The sequence below is a fragment of the Corythoichthys intestinalis genome, chromosome 7 (genome assembly GCF_030265065.1).
Source record: "Corythoichthys intestinalis isolate RoL2023-P3 chromosome 7, ASM3026506v1, whole genome shotgun sequence".
NCBI classification, from domain to species: domain Eukaryota; kingdom Metazoa; phylum Chordata; class Actinopteri; order Syngnathiformes; family Syngnathidae; genus Corythoichthys; species Corythoichthys intestinalis.
In genome coordinates this window covers 58449577-58476957 of record NC_080401.1, presented here as the reverse complement: position 1 = coordinate 58476957, position 27381 = coordinate 58449577, and the positions used below count along the sequence as shown (strand labels likewise).

At 39.4% G+C, this 27381-nt stretch overlaps 1 protein-coding gene across 4 annotated transcripts in view; it reads right to left on the bottom strand.

Moving 5' to 3' along the window:
- The window catches only part of szt2 (SZT2 subunit of KICSTOR complex), a 111070-nt gene that overhangs the window by 83096 nt on the left and 593 nt on the right, over positions 1-27381 (bottom strand). For all 4 annotated transcript variants that reach the window (XR_009063863.1, XM_057841272.1, XM_057841273.1 and 1 more), the window contains exons 2-23: positions 24793-24918; positions 24550-24717; positions 24308-24478; positions 24109-24231; positions 17138-17294; positions 16966-17072; positions 16540-16750; positions 16282-16452; positions 12215-12446; positions 12027-12156; positions 11811-11956; positions 10017-10169; positions 8005-8119; positions 7716-7939; positions 7204-7431; positions 5896-5974; positions 5732-5820; positions 5500-5668; positions 3286-3403; positions 1139-1258; positions 329-529; positions 168-268 (exon numbers count right to left, since the gene is read on the bottom strand). Coding sequence is in view for 3 of the 4 variants with exons in the window: in XM_057841272.1 (XP_057697255.1) it covers positions 168-268; positions 329-529; positions 1139-1258; positions 3286-3403; positions 5500-5668; positions 5732-5820; positions 5896-5974; positions 7204-7431; positions 7716-7939; positions 8005-8119; positions 10017-10169; positions 11811-11956; positions 12027-12156; positions 12215-12446; positions 16282-16452; positions 16540-16750; positions 16966-17072; positions 17138-17294; positions 24109-24231; positions 24308-24478; positions 24550-24717; positions 24793-24918 (3339 nt within the window). In the remaining variant the exon portion in view is untranslated. The remainder of the gene's footprint in view (positions 1-167; positions 269-328; positions 530-1138; positions 1259-3285; positions 3404-5499; positions 5669-5731; positions 5821-5895; positions 5975-7203; positions 7432-7715; positions 7940-8004; positions 8120-10016; positions 10170-11810; positions 11957-12026; positions 12157-12214; positions 12447-16281; positions 16453-16539; positions 16751-16965; positions 17073-17137; positions 17295-24108; positions 24232-24307; positions 24479-24549; positions 24718-24792; positions 24919-27381) is intronic.

Here is a 27381-nt window from a genome sequence, read left to right as displayed (position 1 = left end):
TTCGACAAAGATTTTTTTTTTTTTACTCTGAGTGCAATGAACCATGATGGTACGGAACAAATACATGTACCGTTATACTCTTTTGTTATTGTCATTGTTGACAAAAACAACAACTGGTTAGGGCAGCTAAACCCCTATATATGATGGTAAAGATTTCGCAGGATTACCTGCAAAGTGCCGGTGGATTCAGTCATCTCATTAACGCTGCTGGTTAACTGAAACGTCGACATGGTTTCCAGTCTATCCGGAAGCCTCGTAAACTCTTCCGCTAGGAACAACAACAACAAAAACGTCAATAGAGAGACGAGATTCGCGGAGGAGGCCTCACCTTTAACGACGGGCGGCGGGAATGGAGCGCCGTGGCCGTCGCGTTGGCGCTCCAAGACGTGTCGCGCGAAAGCGGCGTGGTCCTCGCCGACGACGGGGATCTCGCGGTCGCTCAGCTCCTGCTCCAGGCTGCTGTGGAAGAGGCCCAGGAGCAGCTCGTTGGGCAGGCAGGGACCGCCCGGGTGTTCTTCAAGCTCCGCCTCTGAGGAGACAACAAAATTAAAATTCATCGTTCGTGTGAAAAATTGAATAACTGTAAGTTAGGAAGATACTGTAGGCGTGAACAGGATGGTGTTTGTCTTGGTTTCTACTAGGGCTGCAACTAATGATTATTTTCATAATCGATTAAACGATTAACCGGAAAAAACATCACTTTTTTCTGTTACCATCACAATTTAACTTGAGGTATGTATTAAGTAAAAATGAAGACAAAATTCAATTTCAAAGCACACTCTTTTGTATGACAATCTACAGTTTGAATGGGAGTTTTTGTTGAGACTCTTTATATGAATGGGCTTACATATGTATTTTCTTTCTAAAAAGAAATTTACAATCAACTTTACAATAAACAAACATTTTTTTCATGTGCTACTTGGACTTAATAAAAATAAAATAAAAAAATCTAATGATATTTACAATGGAGGAGTTATATATATATATATATGTGTGTGTGTGTGTGTGTAATTTCAAGAACTTAGACAAGTTTAAGGTGAAGAAGGTCCTCCACGAAAAATTGATTATCAAAATAGATTAATTTGCTAATCGATTAGTTGTCCATCAATCCATTAATTGTTGCACCTCTCGTATGTACCTGTGCTGAAGGTCAGGAAGAAAAGCTCCACCTGCTGGCATTTGGGCAGAAGCTGGATGAGATCAAACTGGAAGGGAACCATGTGAATGTTCTCCTCCAAGGCAGAAGCAGCAGCTTCTCCTGAAAGCACAAGCAATAAATTCTAGAATTGCCCAATAAACTTTTTAACCGATAACCTGATGTTGTCCAACTTTGAAAACCTGACACCGATATCAAACCGACATCATATGGCTAATTGCCCGTGTTGTTATTCTTACTTTAAAAAAGTAATTACAGTCACAAATTACTTTTTCCAAAAAGTAATTGAGTTAGTAACTCAGTTAACTGAATGTAAGAGTAATTAGTTACTTGGAAAAGTAACTGGTGTTACCTTTCATATTTTTTTTCATTCAAAAAAATACAACAACAAAAAAAAAAAACATCGTCAATTTGCTATGTATGGAAGTCAGAATGACTTTTGAACTAAGATCCTGATGTTGTTAAACTCAAAAATCCGATACCGATACATGCTGTCGTGGACCTAAAATCTTGAAACTTTTTAAGTTTTCAAAATAAAATAATCATTCTGTGAAAAAAAAGAACAACTTCAACTGAAATCATAGAACAAGTGCCAAAATAATGTTCCACACACGTTGACACTCGTTACCCTAAAGAGCCGCGACGGGGCAACCGAGGCATTACAAATACAGGCCAGAAATTATAGGACCAAGCCAAGACAATGCCAATGAGTGACAATTCCCAAGATGCATTTTGCTGGCCTTTTGCACAGATTTCTAAATATAAATTATTAGGGTTGTTCCGATCATGTTTTTTTGCTCCCAATCCGATCCTGATCGTTTTAGTTTGAGTATCTGCCGATCCCGATATTTCCCGATCCGATTGCTTTTTTTTTTGCTCCCGATTCAATTCCAATCATTCCCGATCATTTTTCCCCATGATATACATTTTGGCAATGCATTAAGAAAAAAATGAATAAAACTCGGACGAATATAAACATTCAACATACAGTACATAAGTACTGTATTTGTTTATTATGACAATAAATCCTCATGACGGCATTTACATTATTAACATTCTTTCTGTGAGAGGGATCCACGGATAGAAAGACTTGTAATTCTTAAAGGATAAATGTGACTTTGTATATTGTGACTAAATATTGCCATCTAGTGTATTTGTTGAGCTTTCAGTAAATGATACTGTAGCCATTTAACTGTTCTGCCCAAATGCATGGTGGGAAGTGCAACCTTGACTGTGCGTAGTGGCACCAATTGATATATCTTCTCTGCGTTGGGAAGTAACATATGGTGTTAAGGAAAAGATCAACCACTCGTTTTTCCCCACATGGCTTCCCACGATATTTCTAATTGTTGAGAGAGGGATTTTAAGGCTTTAGCCAATTAAAAAGAGTCTCTAAAGACTGCCAAAATTCTCTCTACTCATTTTACGCTGCCTGTTAAATCTATATATAGGTAAAACGGCGCCATTATAGATTGAACGCGACAATGCGTGAGTGGGTCGTGCAGCGCATGCGTTAATTCCATTAAATATTTTAACGTGATTAAATTTTTAAAAATTAATTACCGCCGTTTACGCGATAAATTTGATAGCCCTACTTTAAGCCAAAACTAAAGACTCTGGATGAATGTAAGACATTTTGTCTGTAACGTTAAATACAATTAGAAAATGATTTAATTAAAAAATATATATGTAGTAAAAAAAGGCATGTCCAATATTTTTTTGCCGATTCCGATACTTACCGAAAATGACGTGATTGGATCATCTTTATAAATTATGTGTTTTACTACTTTCCTTAGTGACTATTTCTTTCTGGTTATGCAGTACATCTATGTGATGAGTTCATATGTCAATATTTTTCATTTATTGTTCATTTTATTGGTGCACCATGAGTGATTCTTTCCCTCAATTAACAAAACCCAAGCATCTTAGTTTGGAGACATCTAGTGGTCATTGTAAGAATAGCTGCTATGCTAAGAAGTGACCAGCCTGTGCATAAAGGCTGCAGGCTTGTACATAAACTGGCGCAAAACCAATACTGATCATTTACGATATTTTTTAAATGTTTTATTCAGCCAATATTAACGGACAACTCTAATAAATAGTGGCAAAGGAAGCTACGATATCCTCACCTGTGGTGTCTTGGAGTCCAGCAGGCACATGGCACTCCTGCTCCTTGTTTTGACACAGCTGACTCAGGTACTCAAATGTCATCAGGGTGGACACGCAAGCTAAATCTCTGGGGAAGATCTGAGCAGGAAGAGCGACGAGAGAGAAAAATCGACTTGAGTTGTCGGGGAAAGCCAGCACGCGTGAAAATAAGAGTCGTCAGGTAGAGAGATTGTCAGTGCCAGGATTAGCGATAAAGTAGCATAGAATAGGATGTCAACATATCCACACTTACAGGTGATTTCCATATAACTAGGTTCCCCACCTCACATTGTTGAATTGTGTACACTCCACTCCACCTAATTCTATTTTTCCTCTCCACGGGTAAAAAATTTTAGCTAACGACAGCACCACTATGTTCATAGGAAGGTGTTTAATAATGTATTCCTTATTGTTGTTTGATCTTCTCCTCTTATGTCTGCTTCATTCCTTTCTGTCCCCCATAACCCCATTCTGTTCACTGCTTTCTCCTAATAAATATGACATCATGAAAAACCATAAGGGGCTATATCAAACTACCATGTCATAAATCAAATGCAATCAAACCATTAGGACACTCAGATTCCTATTCTCCGTGTCGAACCAGCTGAACAGGACAGGCAAAAAAATAAAAAAGTAAATAAAGCTAGAGTTGTCGACCTAACTAACTAACTGGCAGCCATTTTGGGACAGGAGATTTTTGACTAGGTGGTTTTGGAAGCAATTGTTCTAGAGCTGAAACGAGTACTCGAGCAACTCGAGTAACTCGAGTTTAAAAACTGATCCGAGTAATTTTATTCACCTCGAGTAATCGTTTATTTTGACAGCTCTAAGCATCACGTTTTGCTCGGACTACTTTTTATGCGGGACAACGCGCTGTCACGTGCGGAGAGGAAGAAAAAAAAAACTTACTGCAGCCGACAGCCGCCACAAACGACGCCGACGTTGCTAAATACTAGCCCGCACGATGCTACGTTGGTACAGGTAGCGTCTCATGCGTCTCATAGAGATCACATGTATGTTGAACTAGATGCTAAATGACAGACTCGGCCGCGTCTGGGCAGCTTTAGTAAACAGCCGCCATCTTAAAGCAGTACAGCGCTAAGCGCTAATAAAGAGCGCTAAGCGCTAATAAATAAGATTAACGTTACTGTTCTGAAGTAACGTTAGCCCTGCGGAGGGCTAGGTTTCTATTAATTATGACCACTGTCGATGCTTGGCTAACGTGTCTTACATACAGGCTTTAACATAACATAGCATTGTGGAGTGATGAGGGTGTAAAATAAAAACTTAATCATGCTAACTATCAATTTTAGCTCAGTAGTCATTGCTGGATAAAACACCAAGTAGCACTGGTGCTAATGTGCTCCAATAAAGCCTGTATCATACATTTATTTTGAACACTGCAAAAACTCAAAATCCTATCAGGACTTGCAGTTTAGACTAACTTAAAACTTAACTAGAACTTAAAAATGGCTTGACACAAAGAGAAATTCAATTGAAAGACGTGGGAAAAAATCCAAACTTTTAAGTGATGTGTGTTATCAAGCGTAACGGCATTTTTAGGTAAGATATATATATATATATTTTTTGTAATAAGATCTAAATTTTTTTGAGTGAAAGCAGTGAATTAGTCTTTTTTTTTTTTTTTTTTTAATTCTAGTTACATCTGAGATGCAATTGTTGGCTGTTTTCAACAATATACATCGAAAATAAAGACATTGACTGAAAATGGTTCAAAATTAGATGAAATGTCTTGTTTTCTCATGTATATTTATACTTGCTTTTCACCTAAAAATATATTTGTTTTATCCGATTACTCGATTAATCGATAGAATTTTCAGTCGATTACTAAAATATTCGATAGCTGCAGCCCTAAATTGTTCACAGAAAAATGCCCGTTCAGTGAATGTTTGCATCGACTGCCATTGACAGCAATACTTTAGCTAGCATTGCATGGTCACGTTTCAGCGCCATTGACGACAAGAGACGTCCAATCCATTTTTTACTGCGAGGTTGTTCTTCGCCCCTCCCGGACCGGATTGGACGTCTATCGCCGTCAATTAAAATAGACCAATCTGTAGTAAAAATTCTAAGTACACGCTTCGTCTACTTTGACACTATTGGTCCTGTCCTAACATGGTTGAGAACTTATACCACTCGCTTTAGATGCTAAATACGGAGACGCGGGAACTCACGGCCCGAGGCACTTCCTGGTAGCTGAGGCCGCTCAGATGTCGCCGCTGTTCTGATTGGTCAGCGACAACGCCACTTTGAGGCTCCACCCAGCATTCGGTCACCAGCTGGAGCTCCGCCTCGGCGTCTGCCACCTCCACGTCCGCGTCGTTGTCGTCGTCCGTGGAGAAGCTGAAGACGGTTGACCGGGTTTAACCGGGCGAGGGGAAACCGGACGACAGAAGGCGGGGTTACCTGTCCTTCGTGGAGGTCGCGTGAGGCGGGAAGAGGATGTACTGCACCAGGCAAGAGTGATTCTCTCGCTCCCAGTCGGGTGACGTTCCCTGTTATTTCCAAATAGAATTATTTCCTTTGGAAACACGGTTGAATGTCAAATTTTGCTCGACTTTTTTCTTTACCTTCATGGGCAGCTCGATGACCATGTTGACGATGCCGTCTCCGCTGGCGGCAAAATGAAAACCCTCCGACAGGCGGATTCTTTACAAAAAACAAAATCGTGTTTAGGCGCCATTGATGCCGATAGATGTTCAATCCATTTGGAGTCTAGCGTGTGGTGACAAGGGCTATGACAGAAACTAGGTAATATTTAGTCTATTTTTGTTTCTTTTGCTTTTTTTAATTACAAATAATTAAACGTTTATAAAAAAAAAAAAATTAATTAAAATTAAAAAAAAGTTAAAAAAATTTTTTTTTTTAGAGATTTAAAATATTCATATATATTAAATTACACTTAAAAATATATACTGTGTTTTTTGCTATTTTATTTAAAAAATGATTGTGTTTTATTTGCAATTAAAAAATGATGACAAATATTATTTTTGAATTAAAAAATATTTTTAAATTTAAAAGAAAATAAAAAAAAAAAAACACGAAAAGATTATTTTTAAATTAAAAAATAACCACCAAGAAACTCAAGTTTAAAAAAAATAATTTTTTAAATAATAAATTAATGAGTGAATATTTTTTTTAATTCTTATTATTATTAATAATTTTTTTAGTAGAAAAATATTTTTAAATTAAATTGAAAAAAGATGGCAAAATTCTATATTTGAAAAAACATATTTCAATTTTAAAAAAATAACGAACAAGAGACTTAAAAAATTATTAAAAAATTAATATTTTTTAATTAAATAAATAAGATATTCTTCCCACTTTTTTATTTAAGAAAAATCTTTTAAATTAAAAATAAATTAAGATGAGAACATATTTTTTTCCTTTAGAAAAAAAACATTTGAAAATGAAAAATAACATTATTCAAAAAATAAATAAAAAACAATATTTAATCTTAATACAATCAAAAAACGAGAATATTTACTCTTTCCCCTTTTTAATTATAAACTGATTACATTTTTAAAATATTATAAATATTAACAGTTTTTTATCGAAACAATTCATAAACATTCAAAAGAATAAAAATGAATAGGAGAAATTTTACTGTTACTGCCCCTTTTTGTTTTTGTAATTAATAAAAAATAAATACATAATAATTCATGCTGAAAATATTTACTATCAATTTAATAGTGACCATTTTTGGCGATAGATGCCCAAACCAATTCGACTGAGAGTCCCGGTCCCCCCGCCCACCACGAATAATATTTAGTATATTTACTATTAGCAGTATTTAATTTGAAGGTTTACAAAACTCAATAATGATTCAACTCGTTTGACAATGGAAAAGAAGATGGTAAACGAAGGCGTCGACTCACTCGGACAGCACGGCTAGGATGTTGGCGACGGCCTGCGTGGCTGCGGCCGGCCCCCGTCCACTTTGCGGCGCCCAAACCCAGCGACGGTGCAGGAAGTAGCGAGACAGCGAAGCTAACGTGGACGAGGCGGCGCGGTTGGCCGCCACGTTGCCGGAGGGTTGCGAGGAAGACGGGCTCCCAGTTCCAAAAGCGAAGGGGGTTCTGAAGTCCAGAGGTAGCTTTTCGTACCTGGAGCACATGAGAACAGGAGTATCAAACTCAAACTCAACATGGCAATTATATCCCGTGCGGGCCGGACCATTTTGTCTTTTGCCAAATTAAATTAGCTCACTGGTTGCCATTGATGGAGATAGACGTCCAATTCATTTTGACTGGGAGGGGTGAATGAATGAATGCTCATTCGTACTGTGAGCGGGTGCGCTTGCAAGTACTCGGTGTACTTTTGCTTATGTACTTGACACCCATGACATAGACAATAAAATGGACTTTTCGGATGTTTTCCGAGCAGCGACCTGATGAGGAGCTTTTCCAGCGGCTTGTTGAGGACCACCACGCACGGCCGGTCCGACATCGCCTGCTTGGGGGCGGAAAGAGCGGGAGACTTGGACGGCGACGGCTGACCGGCTGCCGCCGCGCCCCCCGTCGCTTTCCTCTTAGTTTTGGGCGTGGCTTCCTTGCTCTGAACACGGTGCGGGAAACGCAACTTCAGGATTTGGTCGCGGAGCTCGTCCACAATCTGAGCCGGGAGACACGAAACGGCGGTTTATTACGGAATCTTGGCCAAGCTGGAAAAGTTCTAACCTTGTTTCGGACGTGCGCAGGCGTTCCGATGGGGAAGCCAAGTCGCAGGACCATGCAGGGGGTCTTGGAGATGAGACGGACCAGATAGAAGGAGGTGGGGGGCTGCTCCGCCGAACTGTCGACAAGTGAACGACGAAATTTGAAATCCAATTGATGTTCTATAGCTTGGTGGACCAGGAGCTGACTCGTTAGTGTGCATAATTAAACAAATACCCGTAAATTCAAGGTGTTATTTAGTTCAGTATATATTTTAACATTTATATATTTCAGTATGTACATTTATGTGTTTATTTCAACATCTATTTATTAGGGCTGTCAAAATTATCGCGTTAACGGGTGGTAATTAATTTTTTAAATTAATCACGTAAAATATTTGACGCAAACAACGCACATGCCCCGCTCAAACAGATTAAAATGACAGCACTGTGACATGTCCATTTGTTACTTGTGTTTTTTGTCTCCCTCTGCTGACGCTTTGGTGCGACTGAATTTATGGGCTTAAGCACAATGAGTGAGCATGGTGTAACAATGGCGAGCTACTAGTTTATTTTCTTGATTGAAAATTTTACAAATTTTACCAAAACGAAAACATTAAGAGGGCTTTTAATATAACATTTCTATAACTTGTACTAACATTTATCCTTTAAGAACTACAAGTCTTCGTGGATCGCTTTAACAGAATGTTAATAATGGTAATGCCATCTTGTTGATTTATTGTTATAATAAACAAATACAGTACTTATGTACCGTATGTTGAATGTACTGTATATATCCGTCCTGTGTCTTATCTTTCCATTCCGACAATAATTTACAGAAAAATATGGCATATTTTATAGATGGTTTGAATTGCGATCAATTACGATGAATCAATTTTTAAGCTGCGATTAACTCGATTAAAAATGTTAATCGTTTGACAGCCCTACTATTTATATATTTCCAATTGGACTTCATATGTATTTTTTTGGTTTGATATATATAAATTAAATATTTTTGATTCAATTCATTCATATAATTTTTTTTACATTATTAAATTTTACATTTACTGTTAATTTTTTTTAAACATGCATTTATATACTTCCATTTTAATTCCCATTTTGAATTGTTTCCACATTTATTATTTTAATTGAGAACTTTTCCCCCTCAATCGTATGTACTTCAACATTTTAATACTCATTTTTAAGTGTTTAATTATTTCAACAACTATTTAATGAGTATACTATTTTAGTGCTGGAATGATTAATTGAGTAACTCAATTAAAAATAAAAGCATTAAATAAAATTTTGCGGCTTCGAGGATCGTTTAAATTGGCGTTGTTATGGTTTGTTTTTAAAAGTGTTTGCATTTAGTTTTTATTGATATTGGTGGATACACGGCCTTCAAGTGGCAACAGTGAACATGATATAACTCGTTTAACATAGCTGTATCCAGCTGCTCCCAGTTAAGACCAACATAATTCAAGTTTTGGTTTGAGCTAAAATGTTTTTTCTAATACATTTGTAATTTAGCTTATAGGTATATTTAGCCGTTTTTTTGTGGGAATATGTGTTTGAACGATTTGTTAGTACTTTATAGCATTTAAGCTAGCGGACGTTTGCTTTACAAGCCAATTGTTCTTTTGTTTTACTTTGATCCTCATTCATTTTTTTTTTTTTTTTTTTTTAACACCGTTTGATGCTAAGCTCAGGTATTTTTTTATTTTTGAGCGCATTGATTGTTCTTGTGAAATGAAAGAGCAATTCCGCAAAGTTTAAAAAAAAAAAAATCTTTGTTTTTCAATGAATGAATGAATGAATTTATTTCAACATTATAATAATTTGTACTCTTTTATTTTGAAATTTTATTTCAACATATATTTAATCAGTATGCATGTCTATGAATTGTATTTGTATTTTTCGAAAAAAAAAACATTGATGTGAAGTTGTATTTATGTCAACATTTAAATTGCTTTATTCATTTCAATACTTATGCATTTCCATTTGTCTGGAACTATTTTGCTGGGCCATGTCCCCCACCTGTATATGAGTTTGACGTAGGAGTATCCTTCTACCAGCACGAAGCTGCTCCAGTCCCTCAGCAGCGAGGTGAGCGCCGAGTGCGAGATGCGGCACTGGATGGTGCTGTAGCGACCGTTGTTGCCCGCCGTGTGCACGTGCTTGGGCACCGGCCTGCAAACAATCACGGATACATGCTAGGGATTAGAGCTGGAACCTTACGATATGATGAGATTTGCCATACAAGGCTCAATCAAGATAATCTCGCGATACAACAATTATGAAGTAATCATTCTATGATAAACCGTAAAACAGGCTTTTATTTAGCGTTTTCCATTTTCAAGTTTTTCATTTTTTTAATTATTAGAATTTTCACATACTTATGTATTGATGTTAATTGCCATTAAATTATACATTGAAGAAATACATACGTAAATGCATTAAAATAATATAGAATATTCAATTGGAAAATGCAGTTAAAAATCTTGAAATTAAAATATTCATTTAATTTAAAAAAATCTTAAAATCAAAACACAGAAAATTGGAAATATATATTTAAAAATAAAGAACTGCAAAAATGATTAAATACATTAATTACAATTTTTTTTTGCATTTAAGATTGTCAATTTCCACTTTTTCCTCATTTTTATTATCATCTTTACATATTTATGTATTGATTTTTATTGCCGTTAAATCATGGATTGGAGCAATACATACGTAAATGCAATAAAATACTAAATAATATAGAATATTCAATAGGAAAATAGTTAAAAATGGAAAAAAATCTTGAAATTAAAAAATTCATGAAATTTTAAAAAATCATAAAATCCAAAATCAACAAAACCCAGAAAATTAGATATACTGTATATTTAAAAATAAAGAACTACAAAAATGATGAAATACATTAATACAATTATCACAATTTTTTTTAACTTAGGATTGTCAATTTCTACTTTATTTTTATTATGATCTTTACATACTTTAGATTGATTTTTATTGCCGTTATATCATGCATTGGAGGAATACATACGTAAATGCAATAAAATACTAAATAATATAGAATATTCAATTGGAAAAAACAGTTAAAAATAGAAAAAAATCTTGAAGTTTAAAAAAATCATAAAATCCAAAATCAACAAAACACAGAAAATTAGATATTTAAAAATAAAGAACTATAAAAATGATGAAATACATTAATACAATATTACAATTTTTTTTAACTTAGGATTGTCACTTTCCACTTTTTTTCCTCATTTTTATTATAATCTTTACATACTTATGTATTAATTGTTATTGCCGTTAAATCATGCATTGGAGGAATATATACGTAAATGCAATAAAATATTGAATCATATAGAATATTCAACTGAAAAAAATAAAGTTAAAAATGGGCAAATCTTGAAATTAAAAAAAAACAAAACAAAATCAACACACAGAAAATTGGAAATTAAAAAAATATATATTTAAAAATGAAAAATACATTCATACAAATATTACAATTTTTTTTATTAACGAAGTCAATTTCCATTTTTTCCTCATTTTTGAATTATAATTTTGACATACTTATGGCACTGAAACATCATTTCAATATTAGTATTCTTAGCATTGAGTATTTCTATTATTTTAATTTATGAACATTTCATATTCAAGTATTTTTTTTCCCCCCCAATATAGTTTCATTACGTTTTCAATTTTTTTCTGCATTTTAATTCAAATAAATTGAAAAAAAAAAAAAAAAAAAATCCAAGAAATAATCATCTTGAATGAATCGGACGTCTGTGATCTTTTACCGCATTTACAAACCCCCTCACGTACATGTCGTGTTCGAGGATGATGGCGATGCGGTGCATGTGCAGCCAGCGCTGCCAAAAGTTAGCATCCATGGAGAGGATGGGCTTCCAGTAAGAGGCAAACTGCGACTGTGACGAGTCTTTCGAGCCGCCGTGCTGCAACGACAGAACCTGCGCGCCGCAAACAAAGCACGCCGTTATCATTTGGGCTTTACTTGAAGCGGGCGCTCAATGACGTTACCGGGGTGCTGGATCCAGGCGGGATGTAGAAGAGTGGAACTCCGTTCTTGGTGCTCTCCGGGATGCTGTAGTTCTCCGGAAGCGAGTTGAAGGACTGAAGGTGCACCAGCATCTGATCCGTCTGGTTGATACTGAAAGGACGGGCGGTTATTTGGTCAAGTCGGCGACGTGAGCGGCGTCGGCTCGTACCTCTGCAGCGTGTTCCAGAATCGACGGATGACGGAGGTGCGATAGGGGCTGGTGATGGGCTTCCTCTGCGTGCAGCTGATGTCGTGCAGGATGTCGTAGCTGCCCTCCATGGTCACCTCCACCCGGGTGACGCGCTTGCCGGGGTCCAGCGGCCACGGAGCCGACGCCACGTACTCGATGTGCATGTTGTGCTTCCACAGGAGCACTAGCTTCACCTCCAGCTGGCTCCCGCCTGAAAAACAGCAAGCCAATAATACCGGTCAATCATCGAACTCAATCATGCGCTAGGGCTGGGCGATATGGCCTTAAGTACGTATCACGGTAAATTGAGCAGATTTACGTTGATAACGATAAATGACGTTAAATACAAATTGAACAATTTAACATATTCAACAATTGTACATTCAGTCTAAACTTTTAGTATATACAATTTTTTGTAAACCATAACAATTCAAGTATGAACATTTATAACAGCTTTTATGACTTGAACAATTTACAACATTATAAAAATCAATACGACGACTGTGCAAACATGTCATTGTAACACAAATGACTTGCAACTTGAACAGTACACTAAAAACAGACAACTTATTGTCAATGGCTGCTGTGACATAATTACTCAACACAAGTGTTTACTTCAAGGTTTCAGGATTTTTTTTCCCCCAGAGCATTTTTTAATACATGCACGCACACATGCACCCCTCTACACAGATTAAAGCTATATTGCTCTTATGCCAATGAAACATTTAAGATTTTATGATGGCAGTAATGACACAGACTAAAGCAAGCACATACAGAAAAATAGCTGTGGCTATTAAACGGTCATATTAGAGGTTTCGCTGTTGGATTGTACTTTATGCTGAATGCTTTGCCATCATAAAAGCTATCAGAGACATCACACACACACACACACACACACACACACACACACACACACACACACACACACACACACACACACACACACACACACACACACACAAATACAAAATAACACGACACACTCATTGCTAGATGCAGTCCGTGCCCAATCCACTCATTAAGTTCAGCTCTTTCAACAAGGTTAGCACCACTATCCGACTCCATCACGTTCATTTGTAACGTTAGCCGATAGCGTTAGCCTGTGGCCTTGCTACCAGTAGAAAGCACTGAAAGCACCCTCTCCAGAAATCGTGAGAACCTGGGAGGACAGCGGGTGAAAGCCCGTCTGGATGCCGCCAAGAGCCTACTTAACTCATTAGCTCCCATAAACGTATAAATACGTTCTATTTCTAATTGTTTCAGTTTCCCACAGATGTATTTCTACGTCTTTTACATTTTTTTTTTTTTTTTTTTTTATAAGAAACATCTCTGGGTTCTGATTCAACTGAGATCCAAAGCACAAAGCTGAAAATCCATTTTAAAGCAATAAAACTGGCCATTAGAGGGAAGTAGCACATTTGGTAATACCCGCAACCTGATTCAACGGCAACGGCAACAGGCCACACGGCTGGGGCACCAGCGGAAGGATGCCAGGCGGCGGACGACCGAGCATAACAACCGAGAGGACGCCCGGGATGCCAGGTGCTGGACGACCGAGTAGAACGACTGGGACCACCAGTGCAGCGGACGATGTCGTTGAGTCCGTGCTGCTCGCTGAGCTGACCCCGCAGAGACTCAAAAAAAATCTATCTTTATGAGACAGGCGGCGATGAGGGAAAAGTTAACCCGGCTGTTGCGGCCACAACAGCGTCATCTCAGTTAGTTATGTGTAAATAATTTGGTACTTTGCTATCAAAGGCTCTATTTGTCTTGTTGTTTATGTTATTTCGTAAAAGGAAAACATTATTCAGATGTTTGGGATGTAACTAAAGCAAGAAATAGCTGTGTTCAAGTCAAACTTATGTTTGAAATTTTTGTTTTTTCATCAGAAATTGGAAAATTGCTCGAACTAAGCTATTTTCTAATGCTGATTTTTAAAGAACGGAAAACGATATGAACTTACTTTTTTTTCCTGCCGAAAGAAGAGAGTCTAATCTTTCTTTTGGTGGGTTTCACGTTTATATAGCAATAGAACAGAATTTTCTGTGGGCCTTGCAAAATCAGTCAAAATCCAGTAAAACGGCCGGTAGCGAGTGAAAATGGCTGGGAGTGAATGAGTTAATGTCGGGTGAAAGTTTGGCAAAGCTCCCATAAAGAGCATATGACAGGAGAAAAAAAGTCTTAAATAGCATTATTATGTGAATTAGAATCATATTTTGAGACAATTCGACTAAATACAACAATTTAGCAAAGCGCAGGTGACGAGAAATTAGTCTTTTAATCTGCCGGTTAGCCACGCCTACCATTATAGGGCTCTGGCGTCCCCAACAGGTGGATGACGTCAGCGGAGTCATGATTTCATCCGCCTTAGTATGCAGCCCATTGAGGGCGAATATTCAGTATTTTTCCCCAATAGCTAAATAAATGGCTTGAGAAGGACTAGTCAGCCCGTCGAGGGGGAACGATTCACAACGAGGAAAACTTGACGAAGAGAGCTGCAAAATGTCATTGTTTCTGTCTCTTTACTTCAATATTTTTACAGAAGATTCTTTTTATCCAAGTATTTTCCCCAATTGCTAAATAAATGGCATGGTCATGACAAATAACAGTCTTGTGCTAAATGGAATATGAAATAATAAAAATGCACATATTCAGGACGACATGGCAAAATGACTCCATAATGGTCAAAACTGTCGACTTGACCCTTACTGTCGCACCTCCCGAACGATATTTTATGACACCTAAATCGGACATATGTCATTTCCCTTCCCCGGCTTCGGAGAATGTAAACAAACCAAGAGGCGTGACAGCTAGTCGACATGCTAACCCGAACCCAGTGATGTTTCAAAGTCTTCGAAGCGGAAAATCACACATAACTACCCTGGATTATTTGACATGACGACTGGGTTGTCGATGGTCTTTGCGGATCGGCAAACCGCCCGGCGGACAGCAATTTACAGTTCGTTCCCCGGAGGAGGGCGGCTGCAGTTGTTGTGCAGCTAACGTGCAGCTAATGTGCATGAGGAGAGCTTTTTTTTATGCCTATCAATGATCAAACGTCAGTAGTCCTTTATTTAAAGAAAGTTTGTAGTGTTTACTTTGTAATCGCTGTATTCGTATTTGACATAATACAAAACAAGATGTTTACTCACTTCCTCGTAAGTCCAATTGTCCCACCGTAAATATCCACGGTGAATGGAAACCTTTTGAAACTCCAAAAAGGCGCACACGCCTCTCCTTTATCCAGCAAGATTTTTCTGCAGCCGTTTGGCTGGCGTGATGCGAAAAATAAACGTGTTAATCCGCAAAATCAGCTGAATCCTTCGTCCTCATACACAACAGTACGCTGTATAGTGAAGAGGACGCCTTGTACCGTACACGTCACAGCGCCCTCCTCAACAATGCAAGACCGAAGCCGGAAGTCACTCATTTTCATGGCGCGGGATTCAAAAAACTAAATAAATATAGCGATCGCTTCCACACACATCCAAGCGGTCCATATCATTCAGGAGCATAAAATACCGCGTGTATTATGAAATAAACATGCTTTTTCGTGTCACATGCACTTTGAGCCACACTCCATCACGTTTGCATGTAGCGTTAGCCGCTAGGGTTAGCCTACAAGGCTTCTGTTTGTTTGACTTCCTGATAACCAAGTGACTACATACGTAAGCAAACTCACCGAACATAGCCGAACAACACAGAATCAAAGCAGGATGAAAAGACTATATTTTTTTGTTTTATTAAATTATCGAATTTACAGACATGATAAAAATTGCGTCGGTCATCGTGAAGAATTTCAGTGATGGTAAATTTTCGGTATACCGCACGGCTCTATCGTGCGCTCATATTTTAGATGTATTATATTGTTGGTTAAACTATGGTTTTAATATCTATTTTATTAGATATTAAAACAATAGAAGCAGGAATGTCTGTGATTATTGATTAGTATTAGGGGTGGGAACCTCTGGATACCTCACGTTACGATACGATTTGCGTCACAAGGCTCACGATTACCTGATCGTGAAAGCTGAAAAAGGTTGTACCTTTTGTAAGGGCGATCTCCCGGATGGTGTAACCTTCCCTGAGTCGGACGGAGACCACACTGATCAAGTGAGCGTGCACCTCCTTTTCCGCGTGCTTCTTCCTGCGCACGGCCAGCGCCGGGTTACTGCTCGCCGAGACCAAGTGCTCGTTAAACAGCTTGTGCTGGGACACTGCAAACAGATTCGAACGGCGTTAAACGACATAAAACAAAAATAGGGGGGATGCGGCGGTCATCACACAGAACGGCGGCAACCGACCGCCGGAGATGTCCGTGTCGATGGCCTCGGGGGTCTTGAGGAAGGAGTAGGTGAGGAAGGCCTTGTGGTAGGCGTTCATATCCTGGCCGTCCGGCTCGGTCGGAGGACAGCTGGCCAGGTAGGATCCGAAGGTTGCCACGGAGATGAACTTCATTAGCTCCACATTGGGGATGTAGCCGAAGCTGCAGTCGTACGAGTACGGACCGCCCACCTAAACGATTCAGAGCAGCTTTTAAATGGATCCGCAACTATTTTTCATCATCCGTTTATCGTTTATAGACATTGTTGCCCTACAGTTGAGCTTCTTAATAGAGGTTTTTTACATGACGCACAGTAAACTTGTACCTGAATCGACTTATTTGAAAAAATAACAGGTGGGTGCCAACGAAAAGAACAGTTTGCGGTGAGTGTTTGAGGGTGTATAACCTGAACAAATGAGCACGTGATGGTCGCGCTCCTCAGCTGGTTGAGCAGCGTTTCGCACACCACTACGTCCGGGACGCTCATCACGCCGTCCGTGACAATGATGATACCTGGAAGTGGGTTGTCGGAGTGAGCGCGAGCAGCCCGAGCCTCAAAAAGTTGTTCCCCTACCTACCGGCGCTGGAGTTTGGAGGTAGCAGTTGCAAGGCCAGGATGCCCTGACGCACCATGCTGACCAGACCGACGTCTGGGGACACCACAGAGATGCTCTGCCTCTTCGGTGGCTGATCCTCCGCGCCATTGCCGTGGAGACCGCACTCCGCCGAGGAGCTCTGAAGGTCAAATAAAGTCAGCAATAACTTCCTGCGCAAATAGGTATTTAGTCAACCACTAATTGTGCAAGTTCTCTCCCTTGAAAATATTATAGAGGCCTGTAATTGTCAACATGGGTAAACCTCAACCATGAGAGACAGAATGTGGGGAAAAAAACAGAAAACACATTGATTTTTAAAGAATTTATTTCCAAATTAGAGTGGAAAATAAGTATTTGGTCAATACCAAAAGTTCATCTCAATACTTTGTTATGTACCCTTTGTTGGCAATAACGGAGGTCAAACGTTTTCTGTAACTCTTCACAAGCTTTTCACACACTGTTGCTGGTATTTTGGCCCATTCCTCCATGCAGATCTCCTCTAGAGCAGTGATGTTTTGGGGCTGTCACACGGACTTTCAACTCCTTCCACAGATTTTCTATGGGGTTGAGATCTGGAGATTGGCTAAGCCACTCCAGGACCTTGAAATGCTTCTTACAAAGCCACTCCTTTGTTGCCCTGGCTGTGTGTTTGGGATCATTGTCATGCTGAAAGACCAGCCACACGTCTCATTTTCAATGCCCTTGCTGACGGAAGGAGATTTTCACTCAAAATCTTTCGATACATGGCCCCATTCATTCTTTCCTTTACACAGATCAGTCGTCCTGGTCCCTTTGCAGAAAAACGGCCCCAAAGCATTATGTTTCCACCCCCATGCTTCACAGTGGGTATGGTGCATTCAGTATTCTTTTTCCTCCAAACACGAGAACCTGTGTTTCTACTATGGCTGCAGCTATCGAATATCTTAGTAATCGAGTAATCGACTGAAAATTCTTTTGATTAATCGGATAAAACATTTCATTTTTTAGTTACCCTTTAAAGCCTGAGTTAAACTCCCGCGTTGCGGTGACGGCGTAGCGACTACGGCGTCATTCGACATTCGATAGTTCTGCGGTGAGGGAACGCGTTGCTCTGTAATTCACTGCCAAGCCACTAGAGGGATGTGGCGTTATGTTTGTACGGTTTTGGGGCATGCTTGTTTACTTCCGCTAGTCGGAGAAAAAATAAACAATGCAAGATGGAACTCTTGAAAGTAAATATTCTGCTCATCAACACTGAATAAATATGGAACATACAAATGTTGACGGGCAGGCGACGCAGAAGACGGTTTCGAGGCGGTCTGGCCGACTTTTGATGCCGCACAGAGAGTTTTAGACTCGGGTGGAGAGAGCTAGGTGTGGCGGCTAGCTTCAAACTGGCGTCGAGCACTGCGTTCAAGGTCTGCAAAGCCCTCCAGCCTGATTTGTTTGCCGTGTCCTACAACCAGCCAGTGGGAAGCCATAGCAGATTTCTGGCGTCTAGGGAACTTCCCAAACTGCGTTGGGAGGCTTGATTTTAAGGTTATCATAAAAAGCACCGAGGCACTCTCAATCAGTGATGATGTATTGTGTGTGTGAACTGTCTGTTATTGAAAATTAAAGATCAAAACAACTCTTTTGACACCAAATCTGTGCTTTATTCTTCATATACTTGAAACATATGTACACAGTAAATGATGAAGTGCACCAACCAAAAATACGACATAAAGTAGAGCAGGGCGGTAAACCGAAAATTTACCGTCACCGAAATTCTTAACGATGACCGACGTAATTTTGACCATGTCGGTAAATTCGGTAAATTAATAAAACAAGAAAATATAGTCTTTTCATCCCGCTTTGATTCTGTTGTTCGTCTATGTTCATTCCCCTTTAAGAAAGCAGTCAATGGGCTTACGTAGGAGTCACGTGATCATCAAGAAGCCAATCAAACAAAGGCCTGGTAAGCTAACGCTAGCAGCTAACGCTACAAGCAAAACGTGATGGAGTGTGGCTTAAGGGAGGTTCACCAAACTTTCACCCGACATTTAGTAGACTCTTCGTGGCATCCAGACGGACTTTCACCCGCTGTCCTCCCTTGTTCTCACGATTTCCAGAGATGGTGCTTTCGTGGCTTTCTACTGGTAGCCAGGCTAACGCTAGCTAGCGGCTAACGCTACAAATGAACGTGATGGAGTCGGATAGCGGCTCTAACCTTGTCGAAACGCCTGAACTTAATGAGTGGATTGGGCACGGACAGCATCTAGCAACTACTATGTGGCGTTATTTTGTATCTGTCTGTGTGTGATTCCTCTGATAGCTTTTGTGATGGTAAAGCATTCAACATAAAGTACAATCCACTGGCGAAACTTATAATGACCGAGAAATGGCCCCAGCTATTTTTCTGTATGTGCTTATTTCTGTGTCATTATTGCTATCATAAAATCTTAAGCGTTTCATTTGAAAAAGATAAATATAGCTTTAATGTGTGTGTGTCTCTCTGTTTGTTTGGGGGTTCATTTGTGCGTGCATTTATTAAAAAATGCACTGGGGGTGGGGAGGTGGGAGACCCTGAAACCATAAAGTAGACACTTGTATTTAATAATTATGTCACAGCAGCCATTAACAATAAGTTGTCTTTTTGAAGTGTACTGTTCAAGCTGCAAGTCATTTGTGTTACAATGACATGTTTGCACAGGCATATTGATTTTGATAATGTACGTTGTTCAAGTCATACACGCTGTTATAAATGTTCATACTTGAATTCTTATTGCTTACGATACATTTTTATAAACTTAATGTTTAGACTGCATGTACAATTGTTAAATACGGTATATGAAATTGAATGCTGGTAAATAAATCAACAAGAAACAGTTAATCTGTATTTCATGCATGATTCAGATTTTCAAATTATATAACGGTACGCTTGGGCGAATTTATCGTCATTTATCGTTATCGAGATAAATCTGCTCAATTTATCGTGATACATGTTTAAGGCCATATCGCCCAGCCCTAACATAAAGTGATAAAAAGTTGGCAGTTTTTGGCCAACTGTGTCACCGATTCGTGTGGCCACTCGATTCCGACCACCCACGTCTCGGTGGTTCTTCCATTTATTTATTTTTTCGATCGCCGACCTTGCCATTTGGCAGTCACAATAATAATTTCTTGACGAGACTTGCTCTTCGATGATACTCCCGTCGGCTTGGTGCATTTTTGCGTGTAGAAAATAATGTTTGATTCCTTGAACTTCATATCCAAACTGTGGTTTTCTTCACTGACCAATTTTAATCCACATTTTGGACCCAAAATGACAAAAAAATCCCAAAATCTTTTTTCAAAATTTGTAATCTTGATGTCCCACTGACAACCAAACATGCTCGACCAACCGTTTTGAAGCTTGATAATATCTATTCAACTTGTTAGGATAAACATTCAATAGAAAAAAATAAGATTGAATAGTTTTATGTTTGACAATTAAACACAAACATCAGGTATGGTCATAGGCGTTTTTAGCCTTTACACATACTATGGTCAAAACAGGTTATATACAGCGTAAAATAGTGAGAAAAAAATTATAAAAAATCTTCCAACACAAAAAGGGTTTGGAGGATAGCTCTTTGTGCAGTTAGGTATTGTACCCATCACCTTATCAAAGGTATATACTGTATGTACATGCAATTAAGCTTCTCCAACACACATCTATATAAAAATTGAAAAGATTCATAGTGAAGAAAAAAAAAAAAAAAAAAAAACATTGAACATTGTATTTTCAAAAGTATTGACAAGTAGTTCAGTTCAATTTAAATTTTTCAGGCATGCGACCCAATAAAGTTTTTTTTTTTTTTTTTTAACGCACTAAATAGTTTGTTTTTGAAAAGGTCACTGAGCTGCGTCACATACAACGTCACACAGCCCACACAGCCTACTCTTCCGTCGTTTGCGCGCTGCTGTCACTTCTACTCGCCGAGACGCCGACTAACCCGAGAAAAACAATGACAAATACAGCTCAACCTATTCCTTGAGTTATTGAAATAATGCATTAGCTTGCGCTAAATTTAGTTTTCGATTCATTCTGCACGTTTCAAAGTCGCTCGCTCAGTCCAACTGGCCGTTGCTTTCGTCGCGTGTTTCCTTTTCCTTAGTTGGCGCCTCGCTTGTTAATTTATTAAAAATGTTCACATTAGGTTCATCCTTCTTGACATCACAACGGCTCTTGGGATATGTAGTCTTTTGTGCTGCTTTCGGTTTTGAAAAACGGACAAGAAATGATGGAAATATGGAGATAGACATGGTCCATGCAGCATTTTAATGCATGTTTATGAGTGCAATAAAACTATAAAACTCAAATGACATTATCCCCCGTTTTACTTGGTCGATTGACTTCAAATAAAAATTGGTGTGGACATCAATTTCCGTACTTTCAAATGAGAGCAACCGGGGGCACGTGGGTGACGTAATTACAGCGTTACGAGGCTTCAAAGATGATATGCGTAAACGTGTCGCATCCGACATATTCGGTGTTAAAGGGTTAAAGAGCAATTATAAATATACATGAGAATACATGACATTTAATCCAATATTGAACCATTTTCAGTCAATCAATGTCGTTATATTCGATGTCCATTGTTGAAAACAGCCAACAATTGCATCTAAGATGTGACTAGAAAAAAAAAATCACTGCTTTCACTCAAAAAACTTCTAGAGCTTATTAAAAAAACATTTCTTACCTAAAAATGTAATTACGCTTGATATAACACATTACTTGAAAGCTACGTGTTTTTCCCACGGGTTTCAATTTAATTTCCATTTGTGTCAAGCTATTTTTAAGTTCTAGTTAAGTTTTAAGTTAGTCTAAACTGTTCGTACTGGTAGGATTTTGAGTTTTTGCAGTGTTCAAAATAAATGTATGATACCTGCTGTATTGGAGCACATTAGGGACCAGTGCTACTTGGTGTTTTATTCAGCACTGACTACTGAGCTAAAACTGACAGTTTTATTATGTTTTAATTTTACACCTTCATCACTCTACAGCGCTGTGTTTTTACAGATTAAATAAAGCCTGTATGTAAGACACGTTAGCCACGCATCGACAGTGGTCATAATCAATAGAAACCTAGCCCTCCAAAGGGCTAACATTACGTGAGCGAGTGACAGTAACGTTATATTTATTAGCGATGACAAGTCTACTGCTTAAAGATGGCGGCTGTTTACTAACGCTGCCCAGATGTGGCCGAATCTGTCATTATGCATCTAGTCCTAAATGCATGCGATATCTATGAGACGCATCGGACACTACCTGCTACCAAACTAGCATCATGCGGGCGTAGTTTTTAGCAACGTCGGCGTAGTTTGTAGCTGTCTGCAGTAAGTTTTTTTTATTGCTTCTTCCTCTACGCACGTGACTTCAGCGCGTTGTCCCGCATTAAAAGTAGTCATAGTAGTAGTAGTAATTTTGACCATGTTGGTAAATTCGGAAATGTAATAAAACAAGAAAATATAGTCTTTTTCATCCCGCTTTAACTCCGTGTTGTTCGGCTATGTTCATTCCCCTTTAAGAAAGCAGTTAGTTTGCCTACGTATGGAGTCACGTGGTTATCAGGAAGCCAAACAAACAGAAGCCTGCTAGGCTAACGCTAGCGGCTAACGCTACAAGCAAACGTGATGGGAGTGTGGCTTAAGGGAAGTTCGCCAAACTTTCACCTGACATTAAGTAGACACTTGGCGGCATCCAGACGGACTTTCACCCACTGTCCTCCCTTGTTCTCACGATTTCCGAAGAGGGTGCTTTCAGTGCTTTCTACTGGTAGCCAGGCAACAGGCTAACACTAGTGGCTAACGCTAGCGGTTAACGCTACAAATGAATGTGATGGAGTCGGATAGGGGCTCTAACCTTGTCGAAACGACTGAACTTAATGAGTCGATTGGGCACGGACTGTATCTAGCAATTAGAATGTTGCATTATTTTGTATCTCTGTCTGTGTGGGATTTCTCTAATAGCTTTTGTGATGGCAAAGCATTCAGCATAAAGTACAATCCAACAGTGAAACCTATAATATGACCGTTTAATGGCCACAGCTATTTTTCTGTATGTGCTTGCTTTAGTCTATGTCATTACTGCCATCATAAAATCTTAAATGTTTCATTGGCATAAGAGCAATATAGTTTTAATATGTGTGTGTGTGGGTTCATGTGTGCTTGCATGTATTAAAAAATTAAATTAAATTTTTTTTTTAAAACCTGAAACTTTGACGTAAAACACTTTTTTTGAGTAATTATGTCTGAGCAGGCATTAACAATAAGTTGTCTTTTTGAAGTGTACTGTTCAAGCTGCAAGTCATTTGTGTGATAATGAAATGTTTGCACAGGCATATTGATTTTGACAATGTACATCGTTCAAGCCATACAAGCTGTTACAAATGTCCATACTTGAATTCTTATTGTTTAAAATACATTTTTATATACTTAATGTTTAGACTGCATGTATAATTGTTAAATATATTAAATTGAAAGCTGTTAAATAAATCCACGAGAAACGGTTAATCTGTATTTAATGCATTGATTCAGATTTTCAAATTATATAACAGTCCGCTTGGGCGAATTTATCGTCATTTATCCATATCGAGGTAAATCTGCTCAATTTACCGTGATACGAGCTTAAGGCCATATCGCCCAGCCCTACTGCAAATCAACATGAAATGAGTTGAAATGCCCCAAAATGAACTCCTTGCCTGTCATTGGCTGCCAGTGACGGCCATAGACGTCCAATCCGTTTGAAGTAGGAGGTATTAACAGGCATTTACGGGAAACTTCCTGTTGATTTTGAGTCACTTCCCATTCATTTGAGGACATTCCTAAGTCACTTTCTTTTCAGTGACCCAAAATCATTAGGAAGTGACACGTAAATGCCCCAAAAGGAAAAGGAAGTGACCAAAAATTTAAACTAAAATTAAGAAAAAGGCCCCAACGCCCATACTTACACTTTGATGGCGCTGATTGAGAACATCGGCAATGCTGCTCTCCACCGCTTTGAGCTGCTGGTAGATATGATGCAGGAATTGGTTCAGATCTATCCGGTCCAGCTGACACCCTTGCACCAAAACCTGCAATGGCCCGACCGTTCGAGTTGACCAAAAACATCTGAGGATATGGGGGAAAAAAAAAAAAAATTGGTGAAACCTGATGTGACGTGAGGCCCAGAATGGAAGAGTAGACCAAGATGGTGACGAAGATCTTTGGTGTGAAGAGCCGCTCCGTCCCCGGAACTTTGAACGGTTGCGCCAAACCGGCTAGACATCTGGACAAGGCGTGGAAAACTTCGTCGAAGATCATCTCTCCCGTGCTATCGTCCTGATAAGCGCAGTTAGCGTCCACCCGCGTAAAATTTGATGCAGAACAAAACGGAGGCGGAGCTTACTTACCACGATCCCCGTGGAGGGGCTGAGATCCAACTCAATGATGAAGCGATACCGCCGCGCAAGGAACGTGGCACGCGTCGACGGCATCAACGCGGCGGGCCGGGCGGCGGCATCCGGCGGCCGTCCTTTAGCCAAAACGCTCAGCAAGTCCAACTCGTTGCCCGAGTTGAGCTACAACGAGGCGGGAAAAGAGGCAACAGGTAAGCGTCGGCGGTTTACCCGGAACGCCGAAAACGAGAGACTTGCCAGCTCTGCTTGTGAGGCCGGACGGATGACTTGTTTGAGTTTGCCGAGGAACCAGGCCAGACGCACATTCCTGGAGATGCGGTACTCCTCCTTCATCAGCAGGTAGATGTGCTGGGCCTCTTCCACCTGGCAAGCAGAGGTAGGTAGAGTAGCTAAAAGTTTTACTCAAGTAAAATGAGCGTTACTTGAAAATATTACTCAATAGTCGTCCCAAAAATTGTATAAAAAAAACCACAAAAAAAAAACGAACACTTGATGGCGCCGTAGAGCTGAACCACCATGAAGCTTTGAATTAGTGTTGCAATGATTTATCAATTAACTCAAGTAAAAAGCTTTGAATAAATTTTGCTGCTTCGAGGATTCCTTTTAATTAGAGTGATGTTGTAATGGTTTGTTTGAAAGTGTTTGCATTTGGTTGTATCGATTTGCATGGACACACTGCCTTCTAGTGGCAACAATGAATATGACATAACTCATCCAAAATGGCTGGATCCAGCTGCTCGCTGTTAAGACCAACATAAGGTATGTTTTTGTTTGAGCTAATATGTTTATGTAATTCAACATACAGTGGGGAGAACAAGTATTTAATACACTGCCGATTTTGCTGGTTTTCCCACTTGCAAGCCATGTAGAGGTCTGTAATTTGTATCATAAGTTCTCTTCAACTGTGAGGGACGGAATCTAATACAAAAATCCAGAAAATCACATTGTATAATTTTAAAAAAATACATTTGTATTTAACTGCATGAAATAAGTATTTGATACATTACCAACTAGTAAATATTTCGGCTCTTAGTTCTTTTTTAAGAATCCATCCTGTTCTCCACTCATTATCGGAAGTAACTGCACCTGTTTGAACTTGTTACCTGTATAAAAGACACCTGTTCACATGTTCAAACAAACAAACTCCAACCTCTCCACAATGGCCAAGACCAAAGAGCTGTGTAAGGACATCTGGGATAAAATAATAGACCTGTACAAGGCTGGGATGTGCTACAGGAAAATAAGCAAGCAGCTTGGTGAGAAGGTAACAACTGTTCGAGCGATTATTAGAAAATGGAAGAAGTTCAAGTTGACGATCAATCTGCCTTGTTCTGGGGCTCCATGCAAGATCTCACCTCGTGGGGCATCATTGATCATGAGGAAAGTGAGGGATCAGCCCAGAACTACACGGCAGGACCTTCTCAATGACCTGAGGAGAGCTGGAACCACAGCCTCAAAGAAAACCATCGGAAACACATTACGCCGTCATGGATTAAAATCCTACAGCGCACGCAAGGTCCCGCGGCTGAAGCCAGTGCATGTCCAGACACGTCTGATGTTTGCCGCTGACCATCTGGATGATCCAGAGGAGCAATGGGAGAAGGTCATGTGGTCGGATGACACCAAAATGGAACTTTTTGGTCTAAACTCGGCTCGTTGTGTTTGGAGGAAAAAGAAGGATGAGTACAACCCCAAGAACACCATCCCAACCATGAAACATGGAGGAGGAAACATTTTTTGGGGCTGCTTCTCTGCCAAGGGTACAGGACGACTGCACCGTATTGAGGGGAGGAGGGATGGGGCTATGTATCGCCAGATCTTGGCTGACAACCTCCTTCCTTCAGTGAGAGCCCTGAAGATGGGGCTTCCAGCATGACACCGACCCAAAGCACACAGCCAAGGCAACTAAAGAGTGGCTCCGTAAGAAGCATCTTAAGGTCCTGGAGTGGCCTAGCCAGTCACCAGATCTGAATCCGATAGAAAATCTATGGAGGAAGCTGAAAGTCCGTGTTGCCCGGCAGCAGCCCCGAAACCTAAAGGTTCTGGAGAAGATCTGCATGGAGGAGTGGGCCAAAATCGCTGCTGCAGTATGTGCAAACCTTGTTAAGGACTACAGTCAGGAAACGTTTGGTATCTGTAATGGCAAACAAAGGTTCCTGTACCAAATATTAAGTTCGATTTTTGTGATGTATCAGATACTTATTTCATGCAATTAAATGCAAATTTATTATTTAAAAATCACACAACGTGATTTTGTTTTTTTTGTATTTGATTCCGTCCCTCACAGTTGAAGAGAACTTATGATACAAATTACAGACCTCTACATGCTTTGCAAGTGGGAAAACCAGCAAAATCGGCAGTGTATCAAATACTTGTTCCCCACACTGTATATTTAGAATTTTTTGTGGTATTATGTGTTTGAACGATACAGTGGGGCAAATAAGTATTTAGTCAAGCACTAACTGTGCAAGTTCTCCCACTTGAAAATATTAGAGAGGCCTGTAATTGTCAACATGGGTAAACCTCAACCACATCCCTCGTCTTTGAAGGGCGGGGGAGGCGGCATGTTGTATTTCTGTCGGCCTGTGAATGGGTGTGTGTGTGTGTGGGGTGGTGTTCAAGTCATCAGCCGTTCAAACGTGCGTTTGAGGGGAAAACATTGACTGGCACATTCAGCAAGTCAAAAGGGGTCAATATAAGTCTTAACATAATGAAAGTACTGTAATTCATTTAATAATGGTAGGGTCAGTTCTATCCTGACAACATAGAAGAAGACAATCTAAATGACCTATATAACTGAAATCATTATATAATGCAAATAAGGTG